The sequence below is a fragment of the Numenius arquata genome, chromosome 1, assembly GCF_964106895.1.
Source record: "Numenius arquata chromosome 1, bNumArq3.hap1.1, whole genome shotgun sequence".
Taxonomy (NCBI): Eukaryota; Metazoa; Chordata; class Aves; order Charadriiformes; family Scolopacidae; genus Numenius; species Numenius arquata.
Genome location: NC_133576.1, coordinates 117,974,675 through 117,992,054, shown reverse-complemented (window position 1 = coordinate 117,992,054; position 17,380 = coordinate 117,974,675). Strand labels below are relative to the sequence as shown.

General features: G+C 42.3%; 1 protein-coding gene across 1 annotated transcript in view; it reads left to right on the top strand.

Annotated features, from left to right (window-relative positions):
* Positions 1–17,380, top strand: part of MTUS2 (microtubule associated scaffold protein 2) — a 191,024-nt gene that overhangs the window by 120,489 nt on the left and 53,155 nt on the right. The window contains exons 5-6 of the mRNA XM_074152517.1: positions 8,739–8,837; positions 14,629–14,837. Of these exons, the coding sequence (XP_074008618.1) occupies positions 8,739–8,837; positions 14,629–14,837 (308 nt within the window). The remainder of the gene's footprint in view (positions 1–8,738; positions 8,838–14,628; positions 14,838–17,380) is intronic.

Below are 17,380 nucleotides of genomic sequence, written 5' to 3'. Positions count from 1 at the left end.
CTGCTGTGCAGTGATTCAGATGATCAAAAAAAATTCTGTCATGGGATAATAGTAGTGGAAGATCATTGTCATGCAAATTGTTTTGAAGATATCAACTGATTGCTTTTTGACTAGTCTATGAAAAGAATGCACTTAATTTTCAGTATGTTGCACAGCCCTTTTTATGTGTTATTAGACTCCTTTTGTATTTGCATAACTGTCAACATATAGAAAATGGGGGGAAAAGCATACTTGAATAGAAAAACTGTGACAGGTCCTTTAAATTCACTTAAACATAGTAGCTGCTTTGAGAAATACAATGATAACCTAACTAATATTTACCATTTCTATTATTGTTTCATATTTTGTTTAAAGACAGGTGAAAGTAGCACTCTGTCAGGAACTTTGCAGCTAAGATACAACTCTGAATAGGCCTATAAGATTTGTCTTCCTACAGATGTTGATAAAATATATAATCTTTGAGACACATATATACTGGATTTTCTTTTTTAAGTTTCTCTGGGAATATCTGCAGAAGGCAATGTTCAGAGACAGCAAATTAACAACTTCCACCCTCACAGGGTATTTGTTTCACAAACCCCTTAGATTAGTGTTCACCATGGAACAATTCAGATCCTAAATCAAACTGGTATCTAATTCTGTCATAATTTGGGCAAAACCCTTCAGTTTGACATGGTGCAGTTAGTGGTGTATTTGGTGAGCCCTTCAGGATACATAAAAAAACCTTCAGCATAACACACTACAGACAGTAGTAATCCAAGAAGACCATGTCTGTGTTGTGCAATGGAAAAGGGATTCAGATGGGCAGCAGTTCCTGATCTGGTAGTGCTGCAATCAGTTGATTACAGTTAAATTGCTTTAGACCTAGATTATTTCCTGTCCGGGAGCTTTGGTTTCATTTGCTCCAGGCTTCCAATTCTGGAGGGCGCTCGCACAGATTGAGCCTGGGAGTGTCATGTTTTCCACAGGTCAGTAGTCAGTCAAGAGCACGAGTGTGGCCTGAAACCTCCTCCTGCAACTCCCTTCTCATACCCATGTTAATCTGTGATTGTCTGGGAAAAAGTCCTGGGGTATCTCAGCTTGCTGCAGACCTTAGACGGACAATGAGGTGGGTGGAAAACTGCTTTGACCATCAGGCTCAGGGTATTGTGATCAGAGGTACAAAGTCCAGGTGGCAGACTTTGGCATGCGTTAGGGATTGATACTGGGCAAATACGGCTTACCGTCTTCATTAGAAACCTGAACAGTGGGATAGAGCACTCCCTCAGCAAGCTCACAGATAACAGCAAATGAGGGGGAATCGGTCAATATGCTGGAGGGCAGGGCTGCAGTTCAGAGGGACCTTGCCAGGCTGGAGAAATGGGTCTGCAGGGACCTCATGAGGTTCAAAAAGGCAAATGCAAAGTCTTGCCCCTTGGGGGAATAATGCCATGAAGCAGGAGAGGCTGGAGCCAGCTGGCTGGGAAGCAGCTCTGCCAGTTTGGGGATTCTGCTAGACAGCAAGTTGAATCTGAGCCTGCAATGTGCCCTTGCAGCAAGAAAGACTCGCTGCATACTGGGCTACCTTAGCAAGAGTGCGGCCTCCAGCATCAGTGCTCTACCCACCCAGCGCTTGTGCGGCCACTCTCAACTGTGTCCCATTTTGGGAATCCCAGGACGAGCAATGTGACATACTGGACTGAGAGCAGCAGAGGGCCACCAAGATGGTTAAGGGACTGGGGCCCAGGAGGAGGAGACGGGTCAGGAGGAGAGGTTGGGAGAGCTGGGGTTATTCAGAGAAGGCAAAGGGAGATCTTATTGCACTCTTCAGTTATCTAATGGGAAGATACAGAAAGAACAAGGCCAGACACTTGTCAGAGGTGCACAGTGACAGGGCAAGAGACACCAAACACAAGCTGGAACACAAGAAATACTCAACAACAGGACAACAGGATTTGCACGCAATTCAGGAAAAAAAAAATTTTGGCTCAAGCATTGTGTGTAAGGATTTGAGAAATGGTTTACATCTGGCCAGCTTTGCATAGTTTTTATTCTCTTCCTGTAATACAGCTTCCTCTAAGGTGTCATCGCTGTCTGGTCTTGTTCAGCCACATCCTTCTCTCAGAACATGGAAACCCACAGAAAATCCAGCATGGTACTTCTAAATTCTGCTGTGTTTTCAAACTTTGGTTCACCTTCAGGATATTGATATGACTCTGGGCTCCCTTGTTTGTGCCTGCAGTCCTGATCCAAACTCCTGAACATCAGGTTGCTTATCATAGAACCAGAATAGTTTGGGTTGGAAGGGATCTTTAAAGGTCATCTAGTCCAAACCACCTTGCAATGGGCAGACATCTTCAACTGTATCAGGTTGGTTTTTGCTCCATACCTCAGCTCTGTCCACTAGGCTGGACTTGCCACCTAATCCTCTATGAAATTAGAGAGCCAAAGGTTTTTATATTCCCTGTACCTTGTTGTGGGGTTTTGTGTGTGTGTGTATAGCTATTATAACCATAGCTATTTCAGCTTGGTTATTATTCTTATTTAATGTTTATCTCACAGACAAGTGGCTGTTATTCCCCAAAATAAATCTCATAATTTGCGTGCAATGACAGTAGCAACAAAGAATTCATTACAGCAGCTTGTTTCTACTTGGCCCACTAAATTAAAGACAATCAAAAGCATTGTTCAAAAAACTAAACCAGTCAATTCCTGTGCTTTTACAAGTACCAGTAAATCATAAGTAACAGGGCAGGGTGTTAAATACAATAAGTCAAGATGAAAAATAGGGGGCCGGTGTTACCACAGCTCCCACCAGCAAGCTTGCAGTGTCAAATGTCCTTCTTTTAATCAGCTTCTCTAAAATTCAGACAACACAACCTCAGCAGGCGGGAGAGGGATGAGCTACGGTCAGCTGAGGGGGGAAAAATGAGCACCAGTGCTCTTGCAGGGATGGAAGGAGAAGAGTCTGCTGCGCTTTGTTCCCCTTTGTAAACACTTTCCATTAAAAGCTGAACAGTGAATTCGCGGTGGGTTACATTACATTCACGTTGCTCCTGTGCTGAACATGGGGGTACGCAGCACTGCGCTGCAGGTGAAAGTGAGACATTCAGCTGCGAGTTTTCCAACCTCTCTCCTGGGAACCACTCTGAAACAGGCCATAGCACAACTCTGTGAGGAAGCAACGATAAAATACCTCAGGATCCATGGCAAATAACAGGAAGGGAAGGAGTAGTTGTTTTAACTCTGCAACTGACGTTGGATGTTCTGAGTTACCCTGAGATTTGCTGTTCAGTCCAAAGAGCAATTCTTTTTATCAGATTAATTTTTTCCTTTAGTTTTTTCTTAATACCAGATAAAGAGACTTTTCTTTTTAAAATAGAAAGAAAACAATCACTTTCAGACAAGTCCTTGTCCTTCTTTTTTTCTTACCAGATTGACTTTAAATTTGAAACAAACACAAAGGGAAAAACACACACATTAGCAGTTTCTACTTCAAGAAATATGTAGTCTTTCTTCTGCATCTACTTATTTATTCACTCACAGTCTTTCAGCATCTCATAGATCACAGGAAGTAGAGACCGTCTAGAGACAATTAGACTGCTCTTATTTTACAGAATCCATCATATTTCCGGCTTTGCTCATTTTGTCTCAAACAAGGCATGCATGGATCTGTCATTACTCACCAAGGACACGAGTAGTTGTGGGTATCAGGGGGAAAGGCAGAAGAAAGCTTGAAGTGGCTCTCTGTGTCTGTGAGTGACTGAAAACACTTCCTTGGGGTCTTTTAAACTTGCAGACTGCATTAGTTAACTTATAAAATACGCCTGAGAACATCTGGAATCCAAATGAATGCAGCCAGTCCCATTGAATTGTTAATTATGTCTACAGCATGTTAGGATTAGCTTTGGAATAAATACTCAACGCGTAATTTGTTAGCATGTTTTCAGTCTGAAGCCAGAATGCAAATTGAAGCCTATCCCACTGTACCGGCTTCTAAAGACTCAGAAAGGTGCAGGCAAATACAAGTGCTGATTCTGCAGCAGCTCTTGAGAAGAGTCTCAGATAAGGTGTATTTAGCTCCGGTTCATAGGCTAACATTCAGCAATCATGAGGGAATGGAGAAGTGGCTTTGTCTGCTGTTTTTTCTAAGTGATTGCTGAGTGATTTGACATGTCTAGAGTGTTTTGCCTTGTATTTCTAATGATTTTACCTTTGCTCCTTCTGTTTGGTTTGAAGCAGGCTGTGTGTTAATTAAGAAATGTATATACCTTTACAGAACTATGCATTTGGATGCCTTTTTCAAAAGCAAATGCTGTAACCATACCAGTAGAAAACATAAACAAGTATTTATTCTCATAGTTATCTTATGGCCTGAAATATCCATTTCTGTATAAGTATAGCTTTTAAAAGAGAGGAAACGTTGGGAGATTTGTAACCTTAAATGAAATGTAAATTCATATCAGAATTAGTAGTTTGTGGCTTTGATTCCTGGCTACTGGAAAGACAACTTCTCACTCCATGAGCTCCCATAGTGGAGGGAACTGGCAGAGCCTTGGAAGTTGTTCCTGGAAGCCTGGAAGTTAGTGGTGGTTCCTGCTCTGCCAGAAGCCTTTTGCTGGGAGGCTCAGTGCTAAGAGACTTGATTACACAGTCAGCAGGAATAAAGCTAACGTATGGGCATTTAGCACAGAGCTAATTGGAGTTCCATATTTCCAGCCCATGGGCAATAACTCTAAGTTTGACATAATTTTTCTTCCAGGTCAGAGTTAATACACATATTAAAAGATAAATTTAGAACAAAATTAAAACAGTGTGCAGGTTCAAGAAATACACACTTGCGGTGCTTAATTTCCTTTTTGAATTATGTTTTACATATTTTTTATTATTTTATGATTGTACACACACACCTTTTGACATTTCAAAATACCTATTATTATCAAAGTATTACTTGAGGTTTTACACACGTTCGGGCCTGTAATAACAACTGAAATGTTTGTCTTGAGTTACAGTGGAGCATCAAACTTTTTATGTACATTATAATCTTTGAGTTACTTCTAGTACACTCCGAGGTAGAAAAGACCAAACTGTATAACCTCATGCTGTGCCGTACCCTGTGGTGCAGCATTATGCTGATCATCACGCCAACGCTTTACTACAGACTTTTGCAAACCTGAAATTCTTGATTTTTGTGAAATGGCAAATTCGAAGCCCAAACTCTTGTCATTTAGAAATTAATTTTCCCTGCGGGAACTTGAAATCAACATGTTTTCTGAGTGCTCCTCTTTTAACCAACTAACAGCTGTTGTTTCAAAAGAGAAGAGAAAGAACAAACCCCATTTTTAGAAAAACATTCAGCACAAGCTCTTATTTCAGGTCTGATGCCAGGGACGGCTCTTCGCCTAAGATTTCCCTGTGGGTGAGGAGCTTAGCAGAACGATAACAGTTTGCTCCTGTGGACCGTCCTTTCTTTTGCTTGCTGCGTGATTCCTAAATCCCTCCCTGCAGAGAAGGGCCACAGAGGGGCCACCAAGACCTTTCTGCTTGTAAAAGAGAAGCCGAATAATTGCTATCTCCATGAGGTCCCTTCCCAGCAGAGCTGTTGTGCAGTGGCTCTTCCCCTGCTGTACAGCCCCTCCTCGCTTCCCTGACTGCTGTATTGCCACCCCTACCAGACCTTAGGAGCTCTCCTAATCTTGCAAAATGAAGGAGGGCGTTTATCCTCGTTTCCCCCTCCTTGTTATTAATCCTACTTTTCTGTCCTTGCCAAGATACCTATTTGCACCTTTGCTCACAACCTGCTTCAGGCTTGCTCTGCTGATGTCCCACCTTCTGCGTGGGTCTCCTGTGCAGCCATCCCTGATGTGCACTGCCGTCTGCACCCACGTGCGATTCTCGCTGCTCTCCACAGACCTCACCTTGCCCTCTGCAGAATGATGGCGCTCACTGGGCTTCTTCGCTTCTTTGCTCTGTTTTCTTCTGACTGAGCTCTAATTGGGGAATTGTTCCTTGCTTTGTGCTTGAGGTTAAGAGGCTGAACTAATTCCCCAGGTGTTCCTCATTGAAAATGTCTCAAAAAAAAAAGTAGTTATGTATTTATATGCTCCTTGTTACTGCTGGAAGCATAAGGAAAACATGCGTTCCCTATTGTTGTCTGTGTTTGACATTTGCCAAAGGGAAATTTATGGAGGAGCTTGGTATATGGCCCATTTGTGCATCATATTTTTATTTTGAAAACCACAGAAAAACCAAGGCCTCGTTGCCACGAAAAAATAATGCTCAAATCTGTAACCATATAAACTCTACCTTATAAAACTAGCTCTGATTTTGTTTCACAGCTCCCATGTCAGGTTGTTTTTGTTTGGTACTTAGTAATGAAATGGCATTATAAACTTATTTTATGTTCTGCTCTGTGGTAAAGTACAGTGTAGTAGGTGGCAGACACAAGAAATTTATATCTTCAGTCACTTCTCTGTGAACAGTATTGTTCACAAATGAGAATCATAGCCTCAACATGTCCAATTTAAAAAAAGAAGAGAAAATGAAGATGGACCAAAATAAAGGTATGAAGAAGAGTTCAGTCTTTACCAGCTTCTAATGACTGATGGCACGATTTGCCTACAAAAAGTGGGAGGGAGTCAGAGGGTCTTAGACCTCCTCCTGTGCCATCTTCCAGTGAATAGTTGGACACAGGGCTTGTGTATGGGCATGTGTTCCTCACAGAAGCAAGTGAATGCTGAGAGATGGTGCTAGAAAATATGAAGCTAAGCTTCTGGTGCATGGCAAATGCTGCATCTGCAGCTCACTGCTCACAAGTCCTGATGCAGACAGAAATGGAAGGGTGAATGATGCATCAAAAATAAGCCTGGTACTGCAACTGTGACTAGCTGTGGCTTTGGAGAGGGCAGAAAATTAGTCATCCAGTAAGTATCCCTGAAGATTATGATCCCCATATAAAATTATCACTTTTCTCCACCATTGAAATAGCCAGATCATATTTGCATTAAGCACAGTGGAAGACAGTGTTAGCTTTTGGACTGCCACTGTCTTTAAACACCATCAAGAAAATACAGGGTGTTTTCCCTGCTTCAGATACTTCAGATTCTGTGGGACATTTTCCTACAAGATGTCCATAAATGTACTCATGAGAGAAGTGAACGTTATTATGGCAAACATTGTTTTTCCTTTATTACAAGAGGTTTGCCTTAAATCTCTCTTTTTCTTGTGTATCCAGGGGCTGTGACACAAGTCTGCAGGCTAAAATACAGCCCCCAACAAACACTCATGGTAAAAAAGAAAAGCAAACGGGAAAATACATTAATGACTCAGGGATTTGCTTTTTCTTAATCTTCCTCCTTACTTCCTCAGTGCGTGTTTTCTGTATGAAATCCTCTGGCTGTGACTGTCACACCATGGGCAAACCAGCAGGGCAGGGCTTTCATGTTGCTGCACTCAGCATGGACCCCACAACTATTTTGATGGGAGTTGTGGGTGGGCAGGAGGGGTGAGCTGAGCTTGGGTGGCCGCTCTGGCTTTCAGATGAAGTTTTTTATCTCCCTCAAATGAGAGGCAGTCGGTGACTGCAGAGCTTGGACAACTGACAAGACCATCCTGAGCCTGTAACCAGAGAGCTCCAGTGGTGGGAGGAATAACAGACACTGAGTTGCCTCCCACTGAAAAACTAAAGGAAGAGGAAAGGCTAGCACAAAGTTTCTGGAGATCTGGAGATCCCCAGATCCAAGAGCTCTGGGGCATCATGCTGTCGGTGGGAAGAATTAGTGGCTGCAGAGAAAAGGATAAATGCAAAGGTCAGGAGTAATCCGGAGAACTACAAACGGAGAGGAGAGGAGAGGAGAGGAGAGGAGAGGAGAGGAGAGGAGAGGAGAGGAGAGGAGAGGAGAGGAGAGGAGAGGAGAGGAGAGGAGAGGAGAGGAGAGGAGAGGAGAGGAGAGGAGAGGAGAGGAGAGGAGAGGAGAGGCAGCCTGGCACTTGTCTGGGTCATAGATGAGCACAAACCAGGTGTTGGCTCAGCCTTGTGGACAGCAAGGCAACAGTATGGCCCTGTTGTGTCCTGCATTGGCACAGTGTGTTGTAGGTTTGTACACTGGATGTGCTGCACCTCTCTGGCCTCACCTGATTTACTGCACAGGCAGACACCCACTTTCCTGCACAACCAGCACAGCCTGACACATCCTGCCAGCTTCTGGTTCTGCAGAAGCCTTTCTCTTGCCTGTATGAGACCCTCTCAGGAAAGCTGGTCAACAGAAAAGGCAGTTTCCTAACCTGGGGAAAAAGTTGATAGAGTAGGGCCCTGCCCATAACAAGTCAGCATTGCACTGTCCTACTTAGCTTCTCCTCCAGCCCAGAAGATCCTTGGCTGAAGATGCACCGCAAAGTAAAGAGACAGAACACAGAGCTCAGAACAGATACAATGAGCTACCTGTGTAGCTGTTTGTGCCTTAACAGCATTGTCAGACGGCTGGAGAACCAAGATAATGTGTAAGGCCACCTTCTGACCTTCTTTAGTGCTGTGCATATCAGCTCAGTCACACGCACACAGTCATGCTTGCAGAAGGGGCAGGTTGGCATCCAATACATAGGTACTGTGTAGGATCATTCTGTGCGAAGCCCAGGGTGTATATTGGTGAAATACTTATATTGTGCTATTCTGTTATGTATCATAGTAACATAGTTCTGCACAATTGCAAACAGAATTATAAAGCAGGTTTCTTTCTACCTTTATTTTTTTTCTAAAACAGGTCTGAAGAAAGAAGTACAAAAAGATCAGGAGTCTAACAGACCAGCTGTCTCATCCCCTAAGAAATCAGCAGTAACAGCCACCAAGCTCCATTCACCAGGTATTTATGAATGCAAAAGCACTGTTTTAAGGAAGATTTAAACTTGTCAATTTTGCATTTCTTGGTAACAGACTAAAATCTGAGACCTACTATTGTTAAGCGAAGACTGATTGTGCCCGAGGTTCACTAAGCTGGCTGTGAGTACAGCAGACTTTATCATACCAATACAGGAGCTGAATAGACTTATGTTTTCTTTGTTGTAACTGTGCAATCTTCTCTCCTTCAAAACAAAGAGTTGTTGCTATTACATGTTTAAGAGCACAGGAACTTTTTATTTTTAACATTATAATTTTCTTATATAAAAAGAGAACAGATAGATGTAGTGAAATAAAAGACACCTCAGACAATTACCTGGAGTGAGAGTAATTACTCAGAATCTACACTTACTGTTGTGCAGAGGCACTAAATTTCCTGGGCTATTTCTATGCATAATTGGAAAAGGGATTATCTATAGAAATAACCTTCAGAGTTGTATTGGGTTATTGTCAACTTACCCCTCAATATCGGGCACAAACACATGGCTTTAGCATTTCTGAAGAATACCTTTGTTTATTTACTAAGACGAATATGACTTATTTCTATTTATGTCTACTAAGTGTACATTATAAATTGTATAAGGTACCTGAAGGCTTTTGTAAGGCTGGCCTTTGGCTGATGTAAATGCTTCTGAAATGAGTGAGCGTGGTCCCACTGATTTCATTGTGCTTGCAGTTTATCCTCTGTTCTGTTACGTCATTTTTCAGACTCTACTTAAATAATGTAAATGTCATCTCTACAGCTATATGATACTTGAATTATAATTAGGGGGATAGAACCCCATGTTTCTTCATTTAATGGTAAAGTATAAAACACGTAGAATATCTCTTCGCCTCCTGTAACTTGCATCGCGTCTCCTTCTGTTTACTAAACTCAATCCCTATTCTTCTCCTTCCCAACCAACAAAATCAAGAAAATGGAAGGTTAAATTTAATCTTTCCAGGCACCAACCAGCCTCAGAATTCTTCTCTTTGCTAAGATACTAGGGTAAAAAGACAAACTTAACACTGTCCTCTGAATCATATAATTTTCAGGCTATTTTGCACCTGGTGAGATCACCAGAGACATCCAAAGAAAAATTTTTTGTGGAGAGTGCCAGGCCAGCAGCTCACCAGTGTTTATAACAGTAGGAATCCAGTTTAAGTACCAGCACTGATTGTGGCTGTAGCAGCATGTTACAGCACAGCTGATTTTCTTCCACTAGAATTAGAAAGCGAAATGAAACCTAGGCATATTCGTACTGTGTATTTGTATTGTCTCAAGGAGGCCTGCACTTCCACAGGTGACTTAATGTTTTTCAAGTATTAATTTTTTAGCATATCCAATTCATGAGGCCTCGAAGGTTTCTTCATTCTCATGAAAGGTTGAGTAACTGCCCTCTCTAGATCAGACTGATTTAAGATTTCTTAAGCTTGGTTGTCTGAAATTATGACAATCTAAAATTGTTTATCAGTATAAGAATCAAAGAGGAAAATAAATCTCACCTTCATTTATTTGTTTTAAAGTAGCCTTTAGCATTCTTTGAAATAGCAACAGCAATAATAAAGCAGTAAAGACAGACAATCTTTGCACCTATTTAACAATTTCACAAAATAATAAAAGCAGACATTAAACAGGACAAGCAGTGAGCGTAGCTGGGGCTAAGGGCCACTAGCACAGCCTTTCCTCCATCAGGATCGCAAACTCATGCGGCATTTACACTTTGTGATTGGAGAGCATGTGTCCCCCACGCAACTCCACCACAGCTACACATGGCCATGGAAGAGGCTTTAAAATTTCTGAGTGCTGTTGCTAGGTTGTTTTCCCTCTATTACTGGCCTTCTCACATGCAGTTCCTTTTAATCAGCACTGGTTTTTGACTGTCACACAATTTTTTCTTTAGCCTTGAATCTGACCTTTAGAACCTGTATTAGTCCTCCTGAAGACTTGCAATGGAGTTTTGAGATGCAGGGTCTTGTAGGTATCTCAATTTTATCTATTGATGCAATACCATTCCTGAAATCTGTGTATAGGAGCAGGTGTACATAGATGCAGGTGCTCTCCTTGTGCCCCACCGCAGGACAGTGCCATCTGTTTCTGACATCTGTCACTCTACAGATTGCTTGTTATCAATCCTCTCAAAGTAATTTCCTCACTTTCCTTACAAAATGTTGGAAATTAGACAGTTAAAAGGCAAATAAATTGCATTCCCCATCTAAATCCTCATGGACTGTGTTAATTACGAGTATATAGCTGTTATGCCTCCTTAGTTCAAACATGCAGGTAGATAAAAAAGACCTGGGAGTTTTGAAGCGGATCAAAGGTGTTCAGTGATTTCAGCATACAGTGGGTCTGCTCCCCTGGTCCCACCATCAGCAAAAAGGGCATTCAGGATCAGGGCCAGCATCATTAATATATACCCTGTTTTGTGTGGAGCAACAGAAGAGAGACATCAATGGCAGAATAAGCTTAGTAAGCTGCTTTTCAGACCTAAATGAACCGAGAAATTCAGATTTATCCCTGAGGAGGGTGGCACAGTTTAATTTACAAGGACAGCTTATAATACTGACAAGGACAACACAGAGATGCGCATTTCAAATGTTCCAGTGAACAGAAAAGCTAGAGAGATATAAGACAAAACAACCTGATGGGGTTTTGTTTTAATTAAAATTGGACTGATTTCAAGGGCTTTCCCCTACACTTCTCCCTATGCCTTCTGTTGTAACATGCTGCCTAAACAACCTGAGATCTTTATGCTAAAAAGACAGGTATTTATGCCTGTTGCTTTTATTAATTTCTTATTTTGTGGTAATACCTACTGCCCAGTTAAGAGCCCCTTTAAACGAATGAAAGAATCTGTAAGAAAATATCATTCCTGCATAAAAAAGTTTACAGACTTTACCTGACATGAAAATGGATAGAGGGCAATAGGTGGTTGAACTCTTTCAGTGAGAGAGTATTTGTATCATTTAGGTCTTGACACGTCATGAAGTTAGTCTTGACATGTTGTGAAACCTGGTATTCCTCTCTGCAAATACAAGTCGTGCACAAAGAGTCTCCAAGGCTGTTTTGCACCTGTGGCTCTTTGCAGTTGCAGCATGAGATACTTGGAGACATGAGGGAGAATCTCTGCTGGAGCTAGATCCCTGTAAGCTCAGCCTGGAGCCAGAACACAGTTGAGCAAGTTGGAAGATATACTCCCATTAGCTCCACACAAGCTGGGGATCTGAAAAAGTAGGAATACGCTCCTGGGGTATTGCTCTGACAACCCATACTGCTTTTCCCTGCCTGATCTAGTAAAATTGCCCTAAGGATCCATTTTCACACCCAGGCCACAGTCTTAAAGATCTAAAATATCTAAAGCACATCTGCCAAAATTACCTCTGGAACAATGCTTTACTTCACAAATTGGCTCGAACTCATACCATCAGATGCATCTCTGTGAAAGGATTCTTCTGGTTTTTAGGAAAGGGCTAGGTAGTATCCATGGCAGAATACTGTCCCCTGTTACATTCATTGCTGAGGACTGGTTGGAGACATTGTTTCCATATTATTTTTCAGAAACTGTATGCTACAAGATTATAAAAGTACAAGATAACCTTTTTTTCAGATTCTTACATAGCCAACCCTTTCTGCTAACAAAGAAATGTTCATTTTTCATCTGTATCCAGACCAATGTCTGTCATTTCTAGTAACACATGGGAACAAGGTGTCTGACTCTTTTCTCCCTCTTCCTTACTGACTCTAGCTCCTAGGCTAAATGCTTGAGATTAGTGAGAGGAGCTGAGGAAGAGAACCAGAGATTCCTGGCCAATATTCCAGAACGAGCTAAAAAGCATCAGCTGAGGAGAGACTGAGGGTAGCAGAAAGAATCAGTAAGCTGTGCAAAGGTGTTGCCCAGCTGACCATAAGTGTTTGCAGAGGAGAGTTCTCAGAAAGCTTAGAAGATAAAGACAAAACAGATTGTCCAAGCAGTGGCTTGAGCAACCTGACACTACCAGAACACCGCCCCTTGCTTCATCCTCGTAACTCAGTATATCCAGAGAAATGGATAATTACAGAATCACAGAATCACAGAATCACCTAGGTTGGAAGGGACCTTTTAAGATCATCTAGTCCAACCGATAAAAAAAAAAAAAAAAAAACAAACAAACCACCACAAAAAAAAAAACAAAAAACACACAACACCCACAAACAAACCACACACACCACCACACCACCCAACACTAATCCATATTCCCAAGCACCATGTCAACTCCTCTCTTGAATACCTCCAGGGATGGTGCCTCAACCACCTCCCTGGGCAGCCCATTCCAATGCCTGACAACCCTTTCAGTAAAGAAATATTTCCTAATATCTAACCTGAACTTCCCCTGGCGTAACTTGAGACCATTGCCTCTTGTCCTATCATCTGTAACTTGGGAGAAGAGACCGACCCCTGCCTCTCTACAGCCTCCTTTCAGGTAGTTGTAGAGAGCGATAAGGTCTCCCCTCAGTCTCCTCTTCCCCAGACTGAACAACCCCAGCTCCCTCAGCCTCTCCTCGTAAGACTTGTGCTCCAGACCCCTCACCAGCTTCGTTGCCCTTCTCTGGACCTGCTCCAGCACCCCAATGTCTTTCCTGTGGTAGGGGGCCCAAAGCTGGACGCAGTACTCGAGGTGGGGTCTCACCAGTGCCGAGTACAGGTATTGTACCTCGAGTAATTGACTCGAGAAGGATATGAACTTAGTTTAGGATGAAGCCTCACTTTCCCTGAAGTGGCTTATCATGAGTAAGCTTAGTTCTTGTGCTATTCATGTGAATATAACTCTTTATTTGAACTGATATCCTAAGGACAAGCCACACTAGTGGTTTCACAACTTTATAGAGGATCAGGCTTACTTCAAGCCAACTTGGAGCACGTGAACAGAGCCAGAGTCTGGGATGGACCCATTTGTACAGGCAGACCATAGAGTGATTCTGGTGTGACCGATGGTGCAGAGAGAGCAGCTGTGCAGAGCCAGTGGTGTAACCAGTCAGTGTTACATGGTACTTGGTGGCATTTCTATACATACCTGCTTTGTGCTGAAACTTTAGAAGTGTTATAAAGGGGAGAGCAAGGGGAACTGGCAAGGGAGGCTGTAGTAATATTGATAAAAAGAAATAGTGATATTCCCAATAGCAAGCAACCCATGCTATGTTTGCACTCAGGGAAGGACTGATAGCTCCAGCCCCACATTGTCCTATTTGGAGGCAAAAGGAAATCTGCAATGGCAAAGTAAATCTGGCACCTCTGTCAAGTCACCAAGCTTGAGATTCAGGTGACCAAAGAAATCATGTCTAGAGTGTAAATGTCATCCAACTGTTTTCCACATCCACAACAGGATAAGGTGAATCTCAACCTGGAAGTGTCCATTTCTCTCACTGCCATTCAGGAGATTCAGCATCACATGACATTCATGTTGTAGATGTCTAACATAGGTGAGATGAATCCTTCCTCTAATGATCTCTGTTCTCAGTAAGACACTCTTAGGACAGCCCTCCTCAGCTCACAGCAGACCTTCAGGCTCAGAGCCTGAGGTCAAATGACTGTTAAAAAGCTTTGAGCTTGGGTCCCTAGGGAAACATATTTCACTGTGTGCTTGCTTTTTTGAAAGTCATTACAAACTTGTGTGAATGCTGCAGACCTTTTTCTCTTTTATAGGGCTGAGTCCCAAAGGCCTTAGAAACACATAAAGGTCATGTCCGTACATTTAAAGTAACTGGCCCTGGTGGTCTTTTCTTCTTTCCTTTGTAGGACATCCCAAACAAAGGCCAGCCACCCCAAAGAATGGATTCTCCCCCAAACCAGGAGAGAGCCGAGACTCTGAAAAGCAGTTCATTCAGAGATTGAAGGAAAAGTGTGATGAGCAGTCCCGGCAATTAAGCAATATTCGAGATGAGCTTAAAAAGGCCAGCTGTGGATTTGATGTCTTTGCTATAACAACACAGCACTTTTTCAGGCAGGTAAGTGCAATGGGTACTTTTTACCATTGGAAAGATACTCTGCCTTTACATGAGTCACTTTCCCAAATGAATCCATAGTCGTCGTAACTTTGCTCTTGGGAGCGAAGCATGTGATTTCTTTGCAACAGTTATTTTGAGGAGGGAAATATTATTTGATGCCATGTATTTGAAAATCAAAGTTCAGGAACTTGGAAGAGGAAGAATTGAGACTGAAGTATTTGTCACAAGCAGGGAGGGGTTTCAGGATGTTTTTAGCAGTCAAGCAGATGCAGAAACTTAGAAGTCCGAGTCCCCAACTCCTACAGCTGGAATGGAAAGTGTAACTGAGATGCTGATACTTGTGAATAAATGCAAAAACAGTCCATGCATTTAGTCAAACAAAGGTGCTGGATGAAGGAAAAGGTTTGCTTTCCCGCAGTACTTATCTACTGGTACTGTTCAACACAGATCAGGCAAAGCAGTACATGTTACAGAGCTGCCAATTCCTGAAGACGTTAGAATAACATTATCTAGCATTTAGAATAGTAGAGAGTAACATTAACATAGCATTTAGGAGCTTCAGCGGGTATAGAGAACATAAAGAAAGTGTTGCAATAATTAGAGCAGCTTATTTATTCACTAAACCTGAGACAAAAAGGAAAAAGTTTAAAAGATGAGTGCAGTAACCATGAAGGCCTTGTAGGTATTGCTTGTTTCAAAAGCTGCTTTGTGATCTGGGAAATCTATGTGGGGTCTGAGGTCCAGACCTGGTTCACCTGATGCCCATGTATTTTGTACCATCCCAGGTTAAGCTGGTGTCCCAACTACTTCGTAAATCAGGCAGACAATCACCAGCGGTAGGACCCAAGGTTTGGATAATATCCTCAATTGCCTGCTTGTCTACTTTGGGAAGAGATAAGAGTAAACTTTCAGTATTAAAATGGGAGAAAGAAAACAAAAAAAAAAAAAACCAAAACACAGATTCAAACAGTCTTTACAAATTCTGAAATACTTTCTTCAGTTATTTTTTTATATTAGTGGGAAAGGTTACCTTTGAACAAATACCGTAGTTCACACTTTTCCCCAGTAGGAGCTTATGTTGCTGGGGGAAGCTTCACTGAACTGAAAAAACAGGGAATTTTTAAAAAGTACTAAATATTTTAAATACCTTCCCAGAGGATTTTCCCCCTCCATTTTTCTTTAGTCTTGACGTTTCTGGATCTGATGGGCATTTGTAAAGCTTTTTTTTTTGCCTTTTTTTTTTTTTTGGAGCTGACTGTGGAGTGTCCTTGATTAAAGCAGAGAGAAACAAAAAAGAGCAGAGCAGTGTCTGCTCGTCTTTGTCTGTGCATTGTCCACTGGGGAGAGATTTTTCATCTCATGCCTCATTCACAATTTGCTGAAGGAATTCTGGAAGCTTGGGCATATGTCCTTCGTCTCCTCTGGATATGTTTTAAATGAGAACAGCTGCTTCAGCTGAGCTTTGAGATGACTCTCATCCTGTTGGTGCATGTTAGATCTGTCCTGAGAATGCCTCCTAAATTGAAAACCTTAGGGGGCTTAATTTAACAGAGTCCTCTCTAAGTCCTGGTCTGGCATAGCTGTTCCTCATGTTCCCAGTTCCTCTGCACTGTCAGGCCAGTGCCTGGAGGGCTTGGAGGTAAAAAATACTATATCTGTGGAATTTAAGCGCCTTCAGGCTTGGGCAGGATTAGATGTAGGTTTTTTTCAGATCCACTCCTGAACTCACCTGTGTTCAGCCTGCATTAGGAGTACGGTTGCTTTAGGCTCCATTTTTGGTGAATGGAGGCAGGTGAGCACTTCCAGAAGACTATTTACAGCACCAAAGACCTGAATTTCTGCTTGAGGTATTCACCTGTCTTGATTGAGGCCTCCAGGGAGGCCTAAGGCTGCTGCGCTTTTAAAGTCAGTGCTTAAATTGGGAGCCTACATGTAGTGGGTTGACCTGGGCCTATTCAAGCAATTGCATAACTGGGGAACCTGTTCCCTTGCAACATAGACACAAACTTCCGAGTTTTTGAGTGTCAGTCAAAAATCTAATCTGTAGACATTTTCTGAGGTGGCATTATTGTTTGAAAGCTTGAGCAAAATTGCATTGGCTGGCTTTGAGTTAGGGCAGCATGGAAAAAGAAACTTTTCTCATGATAAAAATAATAGTAATTGTGTGTGTTTGTTTCTGAGAAGCTTGCAGGAAAACTGGTTGAGGTCAGAGTGGAACTGCAGTTTGGCAAGGGAATACTACTCATCCAGGAATAAGGTGGGGCCTTATTTCAGAGAAGTTTGGGGTTGATTTGTCCAACTGGCAGTTCTACTCAGACCTCAAGCCCAGCAGAGGGCCCAATCCTGCTTGGTGTTAGGGAGCCTCTTTGGGCTGATGGTCACCCATAGCCTAATTTTAGTATGTCTCTCTCTCCCTACGCCACACTAAAATAATGTCCAATACATAGATTTTTCTCTGAATTGGAGCTGAATTCTGTTGGAAAATGTTCTCCCAGGCAGCGAGGACTGGACTGAGTCTTGAAAGCAACCAAAGGACCAGTGTT